General features: G+C 44.4%; 1 protein-coding gene across 1 annotated transcript in view; it reads right to left on the bottom strand.

Annotated features, from left to right (window-relative positions):
- The window catches only part of LOC141116563 (uncharacterized), a 111466-nt gene that overhangs the window by 71586 nt on the left and 19652 nt on the right, over positions 1-20228 (bottom strand). The window contains exon 4 of the mRNA XM_073608960.1: positions 8869-8955. Coding sequence (XP_073465061.1) covers positions 8869-8955 — 87 coding nt within the window. The remainder of the gene's footprint in view (positions 1-8868; positions 8956-20228) is intronic.

Raw genomic sequence — 20228 nt, 5'->3', positions numbered from 1 at the left:
TGTTAATTGGTGCACTAGATGGTCAACAATGAGACAACCTCCAAAACAGGAATGGTTTTACAGGTGAAGGCTACTGACATTTCTTTTCCCTACTCATCTTTTCTGACTTTTTCACTAGATTTGCATTTGGCTAGGGTCAGTGTTACTACCGGTAGCATGAGGCGATACCTGGACCTTATAGAAGTTGCACAGACAGTCCAACTCCTCCAGGATGGCACATCAATACGTGCCATTGCCAGGAGGTTTGCTGTGCCTCCCAGTACAGTCTCAAGAGCATGGACACAATTCCAAGAGACAGGCAGTTACTCTAGGAGAGCTGGGCAGGGTCTGCTACACATCAGCAGGACAGGTATATGCTAATTTGTGCTAGGAGGAACAGGATGAGCACTGCCAGAGCCCTACAAAATGTCCTCCAGCAGGCCACTCATGTGAATGTTTTAGACCAAACAATCAGAAACAGACTTCATTAGGGTGGCCTGAGGACCAACATCCTCTAGTGGGCCCTGTGCTCACTGCCCAACACCATGGAGCTCGATTGGTATTTTCCATTAAGCACCAGAATTGGCAGGTCTGCCACTGGTGCACTGTGCGTTTCACAGATGAGGGCAGGTTCACCCCAAGCACACACGACAGACGTGAAAGGGTCTGGAGAAGCCATGGAGAACGTTATGCTGCCTGTAACATTCAGCATGACCGGTTTTGGTGGTGGGCATATCCATGGAGGGACGCACAGACTTCTGCAAGCTAGAAAATGGCACCCTGACTGGCATTAGGGATCAGGATGAAAACCTTGGACCCATTGTCAGACCCTACACTGGTGCAGGGAGTCCTAGGTTCCTCCTGGTGCATGAGAATGCCTGGCCTCATGTGGCGAGAGTATGCAGCCAGTTCCTGGATGATGAAGGAATTGATACCATTGAATGGTCTCTATGCTCGCCTGACCTAAATACAATAGAACACTCTGGGACATTATGTTTCGGTCCATCTGACGCTGCCAGGTTGCACCTCAGTCTGTTCAGCAGCTCAGTGATGCCCTGCTCCAGATCGGGGGGGGGGGGGGGATACCCCCGGACACCACCCCTCCTCTCACTGGGAGCATGCATACAAGCACGTAGGGGCCATAAAAACTACTGGAGTACCATTTTGATTTGCTGCCTTGACATTTCAGCAAAATTACTAGCCTACTGCATAATTTTTTCACTTTTATTTTCGGGGTGTCTTTGAATTCAGCCCTCTGTAGGTTGATAATTTTCATTTCCATCAAACGATGTGGCATCCTTTAGTTCCAAACACATTACCCAGTCCATATCAGTATAGATATCCAGCATGATACTTTCCCCATTGAGATCTGATGTGTTTTCAAAGTGTTCCTTTAACTTTTTTGAGCAGTGAATAACCACCACAAGTAAAATGGGCAAAAGGCATCACCCTAATAAAAGGAAAGTGTAGGGGTTGATTTGCTAAAGGCAAATATACTGTGCACTGCAGTTGCTCCAGAGCTTGGTAAAGGAGGGGAAGCTCTGCTGATATCTATTATCCAATCACGTTCAAGCAAAAAAATAGGATTTTTATTACAGTTTACCTGTAAAATCCTTTTCTTAGAGTACATCACGGGACACAGAGCAGCATAGTAATTACTATGTGGGTTATAAGCCACCTTCAGGTGATGGACACTAGCACACCCAAGACAGGAAGTTTCCTCCCTATATAACCCCTCCCATACAGGGAGTACCTCAGTTTTTGTAGCAAAGCAATATACATATATCCCAAAGAGGGGAGGGACCTCTGTGTGCCGTGATGTACTCCAAGAAAAGGATTTTACAGGTAAATTGTTATTATCGTATATCACAGGACACAGAGCAGCATAGTAATTACTATGTGGGATGTCCCAAAGCAATGCTATCTGGAGGGGAGGGAGAAAAAATAAAGCAGGGCGCCATCAGACTTGAGGACCTATACTGCTGCCTGTAGCACACGGCGCCCAAAAGGCGATATCCTCATGCCTTCTTACATCCACCTGATAGAATCTAGTGAATGTATGGACTGAAGACCAGGTTGCGGCCTTGCAGATTTGAGCCATGGAGGCTTGGTGATGCACTGCCAATGAAACACTAACTACTCTTGTAGAGTGCGCTTTGACCTTGAAAGGTTGAATCCTCCTTTTTAAACCATAGGCCTGAATGATAAACTTGCCGAATCCATTTAGAAATAGTAGATTTCTACGCTGCCTGTCCCTTCCTGGGACCTTCTGGCAGTACAAACAAAACATCTGTTTTCCGAATCTGAGCAGTAGCCTTTAAATAGACTTTAACTGCTCTCACTACATCAAGGGAATGTAGTGACTTCTCTTCTCCACAGAACTAGGTTCTGGAAAGAACTAAAGTAGGACAATATCCTGGTTCAGATGAAAGCCTGACACCACTTCAGGCAAAAAAGATTGGATGAGGATGCAACAACACTTTATCCTTGTGAATAAATAAATATGGCTCTTTACAAGAAAGAATGGCCAACTCTGATACCCTTCTTGCAGAGGATATAGCAACCAGAAAAACTAATTTCCTTGCCAAAAGGACCAGAGGAGTATACCATATCGGCTCAAAAGGCTGTTTTTGCAATACCGATAAAACTAAGTTCAAGTCCCAAGGGCACAAGGGTGACCTAAGTGGCGGATTAAGCCTGGTTACCCCTTGCATAAAACTCCGGACCAAGGAATGCGAAACAAGTGGTCTTTGAAATAATACCAATAAGGCCGAGACCTGACCCTTGATAGTACTCAAGGCCAGCTTCATTTCTACCCCTAACTGCAGAAAGGCAAGAATTCTACCTATGGCATACTTCCAAGGATGCCAACCCTTGGATTCACACCAGGAAACATATGCCTTCCAGACACTAGAATATATGACTCTGGAAGCCTGTTTCCTCGCATTAACAAGGGTAGATACCACTGACCCTGAAAGACCCCGATTCTTTAGAATGCGGGTTTCAATAGCCAAACCGTTAAATTTAGAGTTTGTAAGGCAGGATGGAACACTGGTCCCTGCGAAAGCAGGTCTGGACGTGGTGGAAAGGTCCAAGGGTCCCCTACCGCCATCTTTACAATCTCTGCATACCAAGATCTTCTGGGCCATGCCGGGGCTACAAGAACCACCGGCTTCCCTTCCTCCTTGATCCTGAGAAGAAGCCGTGGTAGCAGCTGAGTAGGAGGAAACGCATAAACCAGTGAAAACTGATCCCAAGGGGTTACTGGACGATTTCCCTTGGACAGTCGCTTCTTCCAGGACTGCTCCCCAACCCAAAAGGCTGGTATCTGTTACCACCTTCCAGGTAACTGGTATGAAGGATTTCCCCTTCTGCAGATTTTTTGTTATCCACCTCCAACTGTGTGTCAGACCCATTGGGAAATCTAGAGCTTGGACCTTTTTGTTCCAAGCAGATAGGATACTGTTTTGCAACATTCTCGAATGAAACTGGGCATAGGGAACAGCTTTGAATGAAGCCACCATCTTCCCTAACAACCTCATGCAAAGGCGAATGGAGGGATTTTTCTTCGTCTTGACCACCTGGACCAGATCCCTTATGGCGCTGATCTTTGTCTTGGGAAAAAACAGCTTTCTCTGGGCTGTGTCTATGACCAGACCCAAGTACTCCAGCCTTTTTACTGGTCTTATGGATGACTTCTCTAAGTTGAGAATCCAACCCAGGTATTCCAGGTAGTTGACTGTGCGGACCACGCTTTGATCTAAGCAGGCTACTGACCAGTCTACCAGCAGCAGTTTGTCCAGGTATGTCATAACGGTTATACCCTGAGTCTTTAGTCTGGCCAGAAGCCAGAATGGGCCTGACATCTAAGCCTCTAAGCCATCTAAGCCTAGAATGGGCCTGACATCTCCATTCGGTTTTGGTATCATGAAGAGGTTGGAATAAAACCCCAACCCCTGCTCTTCTGTGGGAATTTCTATGATCACCCCTTGAGCTCTCAACTGGTCTAGCGCCAGAAACAGGGATTTTATTTTCCCTGGGTCTTTGGGAACACTTGATCTCAGAAAACGAGGCGGCGGGAATTCTTGAAACTCTAGTTTATAACCTAGAGATATTGTTGAGATGACCCATCTGTCCTGGATCTCTTCCTGCCAAGTCCCTGAGAACTGCAGAAGCCTTCCCCCCACCCGAGCAAGCAGGGGCGCCCCTTCATAAAGAAGCCTTGGGATTCTGTTTTGTAGGTTTCCTCCCCCAGGACGACTTCTGTCCCTGGGCTTGACCTTGAGGTTTACCCCTTGAACCCGACGGTGGAGGCCGTCGCATCTGCCTAGAGGCAGTTGCCCCTGGCCCTGGAGAGGAAGCTCGTTTAAATGAGGGACGTTTACTCCTTTGTTTAACTGGTAATAGGGTACTTTTTCCACTTGAAATTTTTTTGGATGTACTTATCCAAATCATCCCCGAACAGCCGTTCCCCGTGAAACGGAAACCCAGCCAAGAGCTTTTTGCATGGCGCCTCGGCTGACCAGTTTTTCAGTCACAGGATCCTACACATATGCACCAACAGGAGCATAAGGCGGGAAGCTTGATGAATAGAATCCTTAACAGCGTCAATTGCAAAACATAATGCCCTAGGCAGCTCAGCTAAGTCCGGGCCTACTGGACAGGAATAACCTTTAGAACCTGCTTCAGCTGGTCTTTAAGGGATTGACAAATGCCAATTGCCCCAACTGCAGGTTGAGTTACTGCACCTGACGTAGAAAAGGAGGTTTTTAGTAAAGATTCTAGCCTTTTATCTGTTGGATCCATGAACATTTGAGCATTGTCCACAGGACAAGTTAGACTTTTATTCACACAGGAGATAGCAGCATTTACTGTTGGAATACTCCACTTCCTGGTAAATTTCTCTTCCATGGGATAAAGAGTTGAACATTTTTTAGGAGGGAGAAAATGCCTATCTGGGTGACCCCAATTAGCATATATAAGTTGTTCCAGCAATGGAGGAACAGGAAAGGCGTGAAGAGCCTGCGGGGGTTTTAGAGAACCTAGCGAAGAAATGGGCCTTTCGGCTGGCTCTGTCAAGGGCAATTTAAATGCAGAGTGGACCATTTCTGTAAAAGATTGCACTAGCAATTTCTCAGCTTGCGAGGCTGAAAAAGGTTCTTCTACAATTGATTCCTCAGAAGAGGAATCAGACTGTCCCTCTTCCCGGTCCCCTGAGGGCAACTCATCCTCCTCCAGCTACTGCTGCTCCCTTGCTTGAAGGCCCGGAGTGGGGGAGGGAGATCTATCGCGTTTTCTTCCACCCTGGGAAGAGGATGCGATTAAAGCAGCTAACCTCTGTTCTAACCCAACCAGAGCTGAGAAAAAAAATGTCTTCAGTAACATAAAACAGGGGCTGGAAGATTGGAAACAGCTGCTGCACCTGACAATCCCGACGGCTCACCCTGGCTAGCCACCTCTGGTCTCTCCGGAGAGGAAGGTACTGTGGAGGCATGACTAGGGTCCTCAGAGCCTGATGGAGATGCCTTTGGAGCCTTTTTTGCGGGGGTTGAAACCACCTTTTTAGAAGGCATAGTGCTAAGCAACAAACAGAGGTAATAAAAAGACAAGCACATCCACTGCTGAGCTATAGTCCAGCAATAAATGCTGCTAATAATGCACAGCCTGATGCTTGAGCAAAATGTGTCACTGAGAATGCCTGTATACACCAGCTTACATGCCAATCCAAATGGCTGCTGTGTCCACTCTGTCAGCCAGATGCTTTCCTGACTGAAGCCTTTATGAACTGAGCCGCCACGCGCTGTGCCGTGTAAAATGTGGGCACACAAACCACGTACCGGCCGCCGTGCCAAGCCACGCCCCTCATCTCTACCCCTTGGAACGCCTCTTATTATTTAAAATAAGGTTCCCGCTCGCATGCGCGTGTATAGCGCCGTGTAGGCTTGACAAAATTTTGCTTAAAGAAGAATCCATAAGCGAACCAAGTTCCTTAGGAATCTTCACTTACCGTTTCCCACCGCAGGATTCTGCTGGTAACCAGACAGACCCAATCTTCACCCATCATGGCGGGTCGTGTCAAAAAGACCTTTAGGGACCGGGTTCCTTAAAAAGGGGTTTTTACTCCCCTGGACCTGTATAGCACCCTGCCAGAAAGGCTTTGGTATCTGAAAAATAGCCAAAGAACTGGGTCCCAGGGTCCAGCCCTTCAAGAGAGGCATTACAGGCAAAACCTCGTTCTTCTTTTGCGAGGCCCAGGTACCATTCACTTTGGCCTCAATGGCACTTTGAATGGATCCGGTTGCATAGCTTGCTTGTTCAGCAAGGATTGCTCCAGCGGAGCTCTTCATAGCACTTCTTTAACCGTGACCAACACCTTAGACACTGGCGAAAAAAAATGAGGTACTCCCTGTATGGGAGGGATTATATATGGAGGCAACTTCCTGTCTTGGGTGTGCCAGTGTCCATCACCTGAAAGTGGTCTATAACCCACATAGTAATTACTATGCTGCTCTGTGTCCCGTGATGTACGATAAAGAAATGCTTTTTCTTTTGTTTGTTTTTCTTGCATGTGATTGGGCATTCTTTGCAAAGTGAACCTTTACCTCATTGACTAAGCTCTGGAGCAACTGCACCTGCAGTGCACAGTATATCTGGCTTTAGTAAATCAACCCCATAGTCTTTTATTGCAGGGAGTTAAAGTGGTTGTAAAGCCCTGAGGTTCTTCACCTTAATGCACCGCCCCTTTTTCTTACTCCAGCCCGATAAAATCCAGAGATGTGCACAAGCGGCCGCTGTCTCTCTCCCCATTGTCTATCAAATCCAGTGACTGGGGGGGGGGGCTCAGAAAGGATGACGGATAAACCAGTGCTAGAGGGTGGAGAGGGCGAGTGTTGCAAAAAATATATATATTTTTTATTAAAAAACGTAAAATTGGAGTTAGATTTTAATAAATACATGGCTAGATTAAGGGAGGGTCCTTTCTGTTGGCCTGGAGTTCTTAATAGTCACTCCCAATCCTTTATACAATTATCAGTGTCAGGTCTACAAAGTTAAAGTGGAACTTTAACCTCCCTGACGGTTTTCCCCAGTGTGGCTCGGGGTTAAATTTCAGCACCATTAGCGGTAACCCTGAGCCACACTCGGGATTACATTGCAGGATCCTGGTGCGCTGTACTTACCTTGTCCCCAGGATCCTGCGATGTCCGCCCGAGCTGTCTGCGGGCTCTGTCCTCCTCCGAAGCCTCTCTGCGCCAGGCTCCGTTCCCTGCGAGCGTCGCGATGCACGGAGGCGGAGCCTGGCAGCAAATTAGAAAAAAATGTAAAAATCATACACATACAGTACTCATACTGTATGAAATTATTTCACATCCCTTTTGTCCCCGGTGCTTTGTCCAGAGCCCTGCATGCAGTTTTATATTATATATACTGTTCTTTCTGCCTGGAAACTTGAGGTTGTCCATAGCAACCAAAAAGTGTCCCTTTACATCAAAAGTGGCTTTAGACCAGCTAGAAAACAGCGATAGTAAATTAGAACACTTGCAGAATTGAGCGATAGTGAATCGTGGGGGAAATTTATTTTATTATTATATTATTATTTTTTTAAATTATTTATATTTATTATATTATAATGTATGATTTTGTGTTTCAAACTTCATCATACCCGGGATATCTACTAGACTCTTGGTGGACAGATTTAAGTGTGTTATTGTTAAGAATTACAGGCCTACAATATAAAACGCCAAATTTCTATGCAAAATAATTGTACCGCTTTCAGCACCTAAAATCTGAAATAATCATACCGCCAGGGAGGTTAAAACAGAAAATTAAGTCCTGCTAGATCACTTCAGGCTGGCCCCTTTTGTAGGTATAGTGTGTTCCAGTTACAGAAAAAAAAAAAATAGAACATGCTGCATTTTCCCAGCACTGGTCTGTACTGGAACGTTGTAAAAAGCATAAAAAAAAAACGTCTGGAGCGCACCAAAAATACACTGGAACACACATGTAGTTAAAGGTGAAAAAAAAAAATGCAAAAAAATAAAAAGGAGGGAGAAAAATGCACTACACTGCATCAAAAAAACACATTTAAAAACGCGCATGCAGAAAAGCATCTGGAACGCATTCAGACTGCGTTTCTATGGTGTGAACCTTAAAATTTGTTTCTATACTGTTTAAAATCCAGTAATACACAGTCTCATACTGCTCAGCACCTGCTTGGTTGCTCTCCATTTTTAGGCACTGCCGAGTTTGTATAGGCCAATCTGTTGACATCCTTAAAGTGGAACAAAACCCTCCTCCTTTACAGCCAAGGAAGCTGCTTTTGTTTGATTTGCAACTGCCATGGCGGAGCATATGTGATCAGTTACGACGCCAGCCATTTGATGTTTGACAGTTTGGTTGAGGACACAATCAAATTTGATAGTTAGCAATTTTAGCATTCCAGGAATGAAGTTTTTTGAAATTGTTAAATCGATGGGTTTAGTTCCACTTTAGGATTTACTGCTGTCCAGGGGCTCTAGGCTTCAGCAAAGTGGCGACCTCCAGCAAGAAGAAACAGGAAAAATGCTGGAGGCAATTTACAGCACACACCAATTTTGGTAGTATAAATTATTAATGTGGAATGTATATTCTTTGCTAAAGAACATTATTTTTTATCAAGTTGTTATGGGTAAAGTTCTGCTTTAAGTCAAATGTTAGGCATGAGCAGCACTGACGGTGTCCTGGGATGAAGAGGCAAGTGAACAGGTCCTGCAGACTAAAAACCAGATGAAAAAAAAAATATATACTAACTTTGTTCCTTCCTTTGCAACTGTAAAGCTCACACAAGGTGACAGGTTTACCTTGAAACTAAATACAATACATAAAACTCTAAAATATGTCATGCAAACTCACCTTCTGAAGGTTTTTCCAATTCAGTAATAAAGAGATCTTCATCTTGTTCAATTTTTGATATTAAACTTGGCTTTTCATGCTGGTATCCTAAGAGAAAACGAGAAAGAAGATTTTTTTTTTTTTCACAAATAGGAGACAAATTTAAAGTGGTTATAAAGCCTAAACTTTTTTCCTTAACCACTTCAGCCTCGGAAGGTTTTACCCCCTTCCTGACCAGAGCACTTTTTACAATTTGGCACTGCGTCGCTTTAACTGCTAATTACGCGGTCATGCAATGTTGTACCCAAACAAAATTTGCATCCTTTTCTTCCCACAAATAGAGCTTTCTTTTGATGGTATTTGATCACCTCTGGAGTTTTTATTTTTTTGTGCTATAAACGGAAAAAGACAGAAAAATTTGAAAAAAAATTGATATTTTCAACTTTGTTATAAAAAAAATCAAATAAACTCAATTTTAGTCATACATTTAGGCCAAAATGTATTCAGCCACGTCTTTGGGTAAAAAAAAAAAAAAAAAAAAAAAATCAATAAGCGTATATTTATTGGTTTGCGCAAAAGTTATAGCGTCTACAAACTAGGGTACATTTTCTGGAATTTACACATCTAATTTCTTGAGGTGCTAAAATGGCAGGGCAGTAACCACCCCCCCTCAAATGACCCCATTTTGGAAAGTAGACACCCCAAGAAAATTGCTGAGAGGCATGCTGAGCCCATTGAATATTTTATTTTTTTGTCCCAAGTGATTGAATAATGACAAAAAAAAAAAAAAAAAAATTACAAAAAGTTGTCACTAAATGATATATTGCTCACACATGCCATGGTTATATGCGGAATTGCACCCCAAAATACATTTTGCTGCTTCTCCTGAGTACGGGGACACCACATGTGTGGGACTTTTTGGGAGCCTAGCCGTGTACGAGGCCCCCGAAAACCAATCACCGCCTGCAGGATTTCTAAGAACGTAAATTTTTTATTTCACTTCTCACAACCTATAACAGTTTTGAAGGCCATAAAATGCTAAGATGGCACAACCCCCCCCCCCCCCCCCAAATTACCCCATTTTGGAAAGTAGACACCCCAAGCTATTTGCCGAGAGGCATGTTGAGTCCATGGAATATTTTATATTTTGCCACAAGTTACGGGAAAATGACAAACTTTTGTTTTTTTTTTTGCACAAAGTTGTCACTAAATGATATATTGCTCACACAGGCCATGGGCATATGTGGAATTGCACCCCAAAAAACATTCTGCTACTTCTCCTGAGTACAGGAATACCACGTGTGGGACTTTTTGGGAGCCTAGCCGCGTACAGGGCCCTAAAAACCAAGCACCGCCTTCAGGATTTCTAAGGGCGTATATTTTTGATTTCACTCCTCACTACCTATCACAGTTTTGAAGGCCATAAAATGCTAAGATGGCACAACCCCCCCCCAAATGACCCCATTTTGGAAAGTAGACACCCCAAGCTATTTGTTGAGAGGCATGTTGAGTATTTTGCAGCTCTCATTTGTTTTTGAAAATTAAGAAAGGAAAGAAAAATGTATTTTTTTTTTCCTTTTTTCAATGTTCAAAACTTTGTGACAAAAAGTGAGGTCTGCAAAATACTCACCATACCTCTCAGCAAATAGCTTGGGGTGTCTACTTTCCAAAATGGGGTCATTGGGGGGGGGGGGGGGGGAGGTTTGTGGAAATTCCATGGCCTCCGAAACTGTGATAGGCAGTGAGGATAGAAATCAAAAATTTACACCCTTAGAAACCCTGAAGGCGATGCTTGGTTTTCGGGGTCCCGTACGCGGCTAGGCTCCCAAAAAGTCTCACACATGTGGTATCAGTGTACTCAGGAGAAGCAACAGAATGTATTTTGGGGTGTAATTTCACATATTCCCATGGCACATTTGAGCAATATATCATTTAGTAAAAACTTTGTGCAAAAAAAAAAATTGTCTTTTTCTCGCAACTTGTGTCACAATATATAATATTCCATGGACTCAACATGCCTCTCAGCAAATAGCTTGGGGTGTCTACTTTCCAAAATGGGGTCATTTGGGGGGGGGGGGGTTGAACTGTCCTGGCATTTTATGCACAACATTTAGAAGCTTATGTCACACATCACCCACTCTTCTAACCACTTGAAGACAAAGCCCTTTCTGACACTCTTTGTTCACATTAAAAAAAATATATATATTTTTTTTTTTGCAAGAAAATTACTTTGAACCCCCAAACGTTATATATTTTTTTAAAGCAAAGGCCCTACAGATTAAAATGGTGGGTGTTTAATTTTTTTTTTTTTTTTTATACAGTATTTGCGCAGCGATTTTTCAAACGCATTTTTTTGGGAAAAAAAAACACACTTTTTTAAAAATTTTATTGCACTAAAATACACTATATTGCCCAAATGTTTGATGAAATAAAAAAGATGATCTTAAGCCGAGTACATGGATACCAAACATGACATGCTTTAAAATTGCGCACAAACGTGCAGTGGCGACAAACTAAATACATTTTTAAAAGCCTTTACAGCTTACCACTTTAGATTTACAGAGGAGGTCTACTGCTAAAATTTCTTCCCTCGATCTGACCTTCGCGGTGATACCTCACATGCATGGTGCAATTGCTGTTTACATTTGATACCAGACTGACGCTTGCGTTCGCCTTTGCGCGAGAGCAGGGGGCAACAGGGGTGCTTTTTTTTTTTTTTTTATCTTGTTTTTAAAACTGTTCCTTTCATTTTTTTTTTTTTTTTTTTTTTAATCATTTTTATTGTTATCTCAGGGAATGTAACTATCCCCTATGATAGCAATAGGTAGTGACAGGTACTCTTTTTTGAAAAAAATTTGGGTCTATTAGACCCTAGATCTCTCCTCTGCCCTCAAAGCATCTGACCACACCAAGATCGGTGTGATAAAATGCTTTCCCAATGGCGCTGTTTACATCCGGCAAAATCTAAGTCATGAAATGCTTGTAGCTTCCGGTTTCTTAGGTCATAGAGATGATTGGAGCCATTCTGGTCTCTGATCAGCTTTATGGTCAGCTGGCCGAATCACCGGCTGCATTCTCAGGTTCTCTGTTGGGACAGGAGAGTCAGAGAAAACCATGGAAGACGGTGGGGGGGGGGTAGGTGGGGGGGACGACATTCCCTCCCACTGCTTGTAAAAGCAGTCTAGAGGCTAATTAGCCGCTAGGATTGCTTTTACACGAAAGCCGACCGCTGGCTGAAAAGAATGATACCAAGATGATACCTAAACCTGCAGGCATCATTCTGGTATAACCACTCAAAGTTCAGCAACATACCAGTACGTTGCTGGTCCTTACTGGGCATATATTGTAATCTTTTTTTTCATGCAGCCTGTGGGCTGAACGAAAAAAAAAAAAAAAAAAAAAAAAAAAAAAAAGATTGATCGGTGGGTATGCCCACCATTAGAATACCTCCCTTCATCCACCCACTTCCAATGATAGGCATACATGCACCATTTATATATGCCGAAGCATGAAGGCATCCGCCCCAAAAGTTAGGAGCAAATCGCTCCTCCGCCCCTGCTGCCCCCATGCTTCGGCATATATGCTTTTTTTTTTCTAACTGTGGTGGTGAAATCACCTCCGACAGCGCTGGAGTCCAGGCTTTATGTATCGTGGGAGCAAACGCTGTTGCTGTCAAGATAAATAAATCCGCTGCAACTGAATGGCATGCCTGCTAAGCAAATGATGGTTAACAATAAAACAAAGTAACATTACAGTATAACAGTAAGACTTACCATACCTGCAAAGCAAATACAAAAAAAAAATAACACATTTTACACAACCTGTGCCTAAAATATATTATATAATATATATATATACATACACACACACCGAAGCATGGGGGCATCCTCCCATAAAAGGTAGGAGCAAATCGCTCCTCCGCCCCTGCTGCCCCCATGCTTCGGCATATATGTAAGTAAGTATGTGGTGGTGAAATCACCTCCGACAGCGCTGGAGTCACGGCTTTATGTATCGTGGGAGCAAACGCTGTTGCTGTCAAGATAAATAAATCCGTGCTGCAGCTGAATTGCGTACCTGAAAACCAAAAAAAATGGTTAACGACACAGTAAACAATAAAAAAGATTGCATATCTGAAAAGCAAACATGATAAAACATAACAATAAAACATTGCAGAATAGAATACAGTAAAAAAGAGGAGGGGGAGAGAGAGAAAGAGAGAAAGAGAGAAAGAGAGAAAGAGAGAAAGAGAGAAAGAGAGAAAGAGAGAAAGAGAGAAAGAGAGAAGAAGAGAGAAAGAGAGAAAGAGAGAAAGAGAGAAAGAGAGAAAGAGAGAAAGAGAGAAAGAGAGAAAGAGAGAAAGAGAGAATCTTGGGAGACCCTGTGAAAGTGTGCCTAGTCTGTGCAGTGCTGTACCCTACGCTAATACTCAACTAGTGTATGGTAGAGTTCAAAACATTCATCAATGCAAAGACCAGGATTGTCAGGACAGGAGGGACAATAATAGCGGGTGTCACGTCTATATCCGCGCTTTCTGCAGACACATTTTCTTTGGGGGGCTCGTTGGGTAGGGGTACGCGGGAGGACATAAGGAAAATGCCTCTCATGCAGCCGGCTTACTGCATTTGGATTGGGAAGGTGAGGTGGTGCACCGTCTGGAAACAGAAGGGCTCTAACGATCTCTTCCTGGAATTTAAGGAAGGATCCAGTCCGTCCTGAAGCTCTGTATAGCACATGAGCGTTCAGCAAAGCCAATCGAATTAAGTATACAGACACTTTTTTATACCAGCGTCTGGCCTTACGGGTAACTAGGTACGGCGCCAACAACTGGTCGTTGAGGTCCACCCCTCCCATACTGAGGTTATATTCGTGGACACAGGGGTTTCTCCACAACACCAGTTGCCGTAGTAACGTAGTTCTGCATGAAGGGCGGTAAGAACGAAAACATTCTTATTATCCCTCCACTTCATAGCGAGCAAATTATTACACTGCAAGCAGGCTCTCTCCCCCAGCCTAAGACGGGAATCTACAAGCCGCTGGGGAAAGCCCCGGCGATTAGATCGCACGGTGCCACATGCTACAATCTGATGATCAAAAAGGTTACTAAAAAGTGGCATGCTCGTGTAATAATTTTCCACATATAAGTGGTATCCCTTTCCGAATAAGGGTGACACCAAGTCCCACACAATCTTACCAGCGCTTCCTATGTAGTCAGGGCAGTTTGTCGGCTCTACGTGACTATCTTTTCCCTCGTAAACCGTAAAACTACATGTATAGCCTGTGGCCCTATCACAGAGCTTATACATCTTGACCCCGTATCCCCGTATCTGGCACGCTTGCTGGGAAGGTACTGTTTGAATGACAAGCGGACAGAAAACTTAATCAGGGACTCATCAAAACGCAGACAACTTGATGGGGAGTAAACAAGTCCGCAAAACGTTGGTTGAAGTGGTTTACGAGGGACCGAATTTTGTAGAGCCGATCGTTTCCAGGGTCTCCACGAGGACGACAGAGTTCATTGTTGTTTTAGTGCATGAACCGCAAAATCTGCTCGTATCGTGCCCTGGTCATGGAAGCAGAGAACACGGGCATATAGTGAATTGGGTCAGTGGACCAATATGACCGCAACTCACTCTTTTTGGTTATGCCCATGTTAAGGGAAAGGCCCAGAAAGATCTTAAATTCGGAAACCGTAATTGGTTTCCAATCTCAGGCAAGGGAGGACTGGGGAATAGTGGCGATGTGTTGACCAGCGTACAAATTGCTTTGGTCCACAATAGATCTATAGAGATCTTCAGTGAAAAACAGCGAATAAAAATCAAGTAGCGTAAAATCAAATGTTTCCACATGAATGCCGGGTTGCCCAGTGAATGGGGGAAGTACGGGTGCTGCAAACTAACCAGCGTCACCCGTAACAGTAATACGTGATCACTGGTGAAAGGGTTAACTAGGGGGCAATCAGGGGGGTTAAAACCTTTATTAGGTAGTATATGGGGGTCCCTGACGCTATAAAAAGCTGACGGCGAACCTATATACTTACCTCCCTAACTAGCGTCACCTGTGACACTAATACAGCGATCAGAAAAACGATCGCTTAGTGACACTGGCGACGGGGGGGGTTCACAGCGTTAAAACTTTATTAGGGGTGGTTAGGGGGGTACCCTAGACCTAAAAAGGGGCCTACCACTAACTGCCCTACCACTTTTAACTGTCACAAACTGACACCAATGCAATAATCAGAAAAAAAAAAAAGAAACTGCTATTGGTGTCACTGTAACAGGGGGTACAGGGGGGTGATCGGGGGGTCACTGGGGGGTGAAAAGTGTGCCTGGGTGTTCTACTGGAAGTGCAGTGTTGGTGCAACTCACATTGATGTCTTCTCTCTTTGGCGCCGGAACGAAAAGACTGGCTCGAGGAGAGATGACATCACTTCCTCCGCTTCTGTTTACATTACAGAAGCGGAGAAAGCATTTCATTCGCCAGGAGCGATCGCGAGGGGGTGGCCACGAATGAGTGGCCTCCCCCTTACCTCGGATCGCTCCTGACGAGAATCCGACCGCTGCAGGCACCGGGGGAGAGGTCCCCCACCCACGGGCAGGCAGAGACGTACAGGTAAGCCCTTATGCCTGCCCGTGCCATTGTGCCGATATACATCGGCGTGCACCGGTCAGCAACTGGTTAAAGAAGAGTTCCGCCTGGGGGGAAAAAAAAAATAGGCCCAGCGATAGAGGAAGGAGGAGGGCCGAACTTCCGAGGGACGGCAGCCCGTTCCCTCCTCCCCCCTGAAATGTGCCAAATGTGGCACCGGGGAGGTTGGCGGGGGGGGGGGCGGGGGGAGGGGGCTGAGGAAGCAAATATGCAGAGGTTCACTTTTGGGTGGAACTCCGCATTATCCCCCTTACCTCCCCCTCTCCGTTTACTTACCTGAAGCCCCCATTCGATCCAGCACTGTGCCTGTCTGCAGCCCTTCTCTCCTCTTACTTCCTGATCCCACTGAGACAGGGGGAGCCACTGGATTCTGCTGCTGTCAATCAAAAGCCAGTGAGGAGGGAGAGCGGCCAAGTCCCACTGTCTGTGTCGATAGACGCAGACAGCGAGACTCAGGTGCGAGCCCACATGCATAGAAAGCAGCTTTCATTGGCGGTACTCGCCGGCAGGGGACCCAAAAAGAATAAGTTTGGGGCTGCTCTGCTCTTAGGGGGTACCACCAAGCTGCTTTTTTTTTTTTTTTTTATTTTGGCATGGGATCCCCCTTAAAATCCATACCAATGCTGACCTCAGCACACTTATTCGAAACTTGTAGTTAAAAAGGTAAAAAAAAAATAAATACTGTAGCTGCTGACTTATCATTAAGATACTTACCTGTACTGGAATCCAGTGGTGTCTTGACCCCAGCCGATTTTTCTATGGGTTCTCAGGTGCTGCCGCCATTTAGAGTAAAGGAAACCGGTAGTGAAACCTTGCATCTGGTTCCAGACTACGCATGCGCGAAGCACTATGCTCTTTGCAAATGGTACGGCAGCAGGGGACCGAACTTCTGGATGACTGACGCTGCACAATCACCCGGAAGTGGGAGCGGGTACCTGTCAAAACCAGGTACCCCCCCCCGCCCGAAAGGTGCCAAATGGGGGAGGGAAGCAAACAAGTGGAGCTTCCCCTTTTGGGTGGAGCTCTGCTTTAATTCAAGGCCTTCCATGGATTGCTCTGGCCCACTGGGTTGGTGTGATCTATGGGGGATCATACATCCATTCACGTCTCTCAGCCTAGATAGGACGATATGTGAAATATTTACAACTGCTACAATGTAAAGTTGTGAGTGTACAGCTTGTATAACAGTGTAAATTTGCTGTCCCCTCAAAATAACTCACACAGCCATTAATGTCGAAACCGCTGGCAACAAAAGTGAGTACACCCCTAAGTGAAAATGTCCAAATTGGGCCCAATTAGCCATTTTCCCTCCCCGGTGTCATGTGACTCATTAGCGCACTCTCATACTTGTCACTGGAAGTTCAACATGGCACCTAATGGGAAAGAACTCTCCGAGGATCTGGAATAAAGAATTGTTGCTCTACATAAAGATGGCCTAGGCTATAAGAAGATTGCCAAAACCCTGAAACTGAGCTGCAGCACAGTGGCCAAGACCATGCAGCGGTTTAACAGGACAGGTTCCACTCAGAACAGGCCTCGCCATGGTCGGCCAAAGAAGGTGAGTGCACGTGCTCAGCCTCATATCCAGAGGTTGTCTTTGGGAAATAGACGTAGGAGTGCTGCCAGCATTATTGCAGAGGTTGAAAGTGGGGGGGGGTCAGCCTGTCAGTGCTCAGACCATACACCACACACTGCATCAAATTGGTCTGCATGGCTGTCGTCCCAGTAGGAAGCCATTTCTAAAGATGATGCACAAAAAAGCCTGCAAACAGTTGGCTGAAGGCAAGCAGACTAAGGACATGGATTACTAGAACCATGTCCTGTGGTCTGATGAGACCAAGATAAACGTATTTGGTTCAGATGGTGTCAAGAGTATGTGGCGGAAACCAGGTGAGGAATACAAAGACAAGCGTGTCTTGCCTACAGTCAAGCATGGTGGTGGGAGTGTCATGGTCTGGGGCTGCATGAGTGCTGCCGGCACTGGGTAGCTACATTTTATTGAGGGAACCATGAATGCCAACATGTACTGTGACATACTGAAGGGCAGTATTTCAACATGATAACGACCCCAAAATACACCTCCAAGACGACCACTGCCTTGCTAAAGAATCTGAGGGTAAAGGTGATGGACTGGCCAAGCATGTCTCCAGGCCTAAACCCTATTGAACATCTGTGGGGCATCCTCAAATGGAAGGTGATGCCGTCATGGAGGAGTGGAAAAGGGCTCCAGGGCAACCTGTGAAGCTCTGGTGAACTCAATGCCCAAGAGGGTTAAGGCAGTGCTGTAAAATAATGGTGGCCACACAAAATATTGACACTTTGGGCCCAATTTGGACATTTTCACGTAGGGGTGTACTCACTTTTGTTACCAGCTGTTTAGACATTAATGGCTGTGTGTTGAGTTATTTTGAGGGGACAGCAAATTTACACTGTTATAAAAGCTGTACACTCACTACTTTACATTGTAGCAAAGTGTCATTTCTTCAGTGTTGTCACATGAAAAGATATAATAAAATATTTACATAAATGTGAGGGGTGTACTCCCTTTTGTGAGATACTGTATATCCAATTATCGGGTCTTTGTCATAATGCGTGCTGGCAATTTTGATTTTTTTCTTTTGTCATTTTATTAGGTTTTTTTACAAAAATACAAACAGCATAAAAAAAAAAATCCATACGATTGCACGGGCGAGACCGGAGAAGCATCGGAGGGCGGCGGGAGGGGGTTCCCTCCCGCCAACTGTAAGAACCTGCTGAACTGCCCCTATGATTGTTCTTACGGTGCACAGAATTGCCAGCGGAAAAAAAAATGATATCTGGATGATGCAGGCATCAATCAGATATCACCACTGAAAAGTCCATGACGTCATATGACATACTACTGGCTTATCCTGGAGTTAAGCATTAAATCTTTTTATGGGTTAAACTATGAATTAATAAAACTATGATCCACTTCAAAGTTTTCATTTCCATGTTTATAACTAGCTCGGGGGAAGAAAGAAAGAAAGAAAAGAAAGAAAGAAAAGAAAGAAAAGAAAGAAAAGAAAGAAAAGAAAGAAAAGAAAGAAAAGAAAGAAAAGAAAGAAAAGAAAAGAATCTGTTCCCTTGGCAGTATAAAACATTCATCTAAAGTCTAGACAAGTTTAGGAGAGTTTTGTGTTTTTTCAGCCTGTAAGCTCCAATCAGAAACGCAAACCAGGTTGTTTTTTTTTCCTGCATGGACACATAGGATAACATTGAGCTCCTTCTACAAGAGAAGCAGTGATTTTTAAGCCAGTGTGCATGAAGCCTTATGCCCTGTACACACGATAGGATTTTCTGATGGAAAATGTGTGATAGGACCTTGTTGTCAGAAATTCCGACCGTGTGTGGGCTCCATCACACATTTTCCATAGGAATTTCCGACACACAAAGTTTGAGAGCTTGCTATAAAATTTTCCGACAACAAAATCCGTTGTCGGAAATTCCGATCGTGTGTACACAAATCCGACGCACAAAGTGCCACGCATGCTCAGAAAAAATTAAGAAACGAAAGCTATCGGCTACTGCCCCGTTTATAGTCCAGACGTACGTGTTTTACGTCACCGCGTTCAGAACGATCGGATTTTCTGACAACTTTGTGTGACCGTGTGTATGCAAGAGAAGTTTGAGTCAACATCCGTCGGAAAAAATCCATGGCTTTTGTTGTCGGAATGTCCGACCATGTGTACAGGGTATTATTGTGCTCTGCTGGCTTTCGGAAGTCCAATCTATTGGTTGGTAATTTGGCGCAAACATACAGTTCAACACCAGCGTGGGTGCCCTCCAAACTCATTCTCTTTTTTTACTCCAATAAGCTTCAGTTTGGGTCATTCCCACCCTGACTCTTTGTTTACATAAGCTGTAAGACATAAGGTATAAAATAGAGACTTTTATTGATCAATTACATGTGAACAAACCAAAATCTGGAGATACACAATATGTTTTGGTTCATGATAGAAACAACCATATGCAAAAGAGCTGACCTATGAACAAAAAACACATACATATAGAAATGACATAATGCTTAATGGAAATACTATACATAAATGTGACCACGGACCAATGTATGGAAAGTAAACGATATGCCAAACTTGGCAAGGCACCCTAAAAAACTCTACACATTTCATGGCTCTTGAACACTCATCAGGAGTTAGGTGCAAGGTTGAACTATGAAAAATAAATACACAGAGAATATCTGTTATTTAAAGAATACTACCCTAAAAAGGAGAGAGAATGCTATTAGGGAACAAGGGATCTGATACAAGTCAGCTATAAAAATATGCCCAGCTGGTATCAAGGGAGAAGGGGCCCCAGACAAATTATCCAACCGGGGCTGTGGCAGGGTGTTCCGGAAATCTCCCCCACTGTGCCTGTGTGTTGACAGGGGGACTGCCGCCCCACCAAAACACACCGTTTGGATGCTGGTATTCAAGCATGCCCATTTGACAAAAGTCGATCGTGAGACTGGTTTCTGTAGAAAAGACAGCTGTACACACGTACTGAAAGTCAGCCAGTCCCTGCCAAACCATTTTCAGCTTGTGTGTACCCAGCTTTACTGTACAAACATCTGATGCTGTACTTCGCTATCAGTCAGTCAGTCCCAGATCACACCAAGGTAACCCCTTTGACTGCTAAAAGCAACATACTAAAGGACAAATAAAAAGACGGTTTGAATCTCCGCCAGTTCAGCAGGAACTGGTGGAGATTCAAACCAC

Source organism: Aquarana catesbeiana, linkage group LG13 (genome assembly GCF_042186555.1).
Source record: "Aquarana catesbeiana isolate 2022-GZ linkage group LG13, ASM4218655v1, whole genome shotgun sequence".
Classification (NCBI taxonomy): Eukaryota; Metazoa; Chordata; class Amphibia; order Anura; family Ranidae; genus Aquarana; species Aquarana catesbeiana.
The sequence above is the reverse complement of the archived record's forward strand: the minus strand, read 5'-3'. Positions and strand labels throughout refer to the sequence as shown.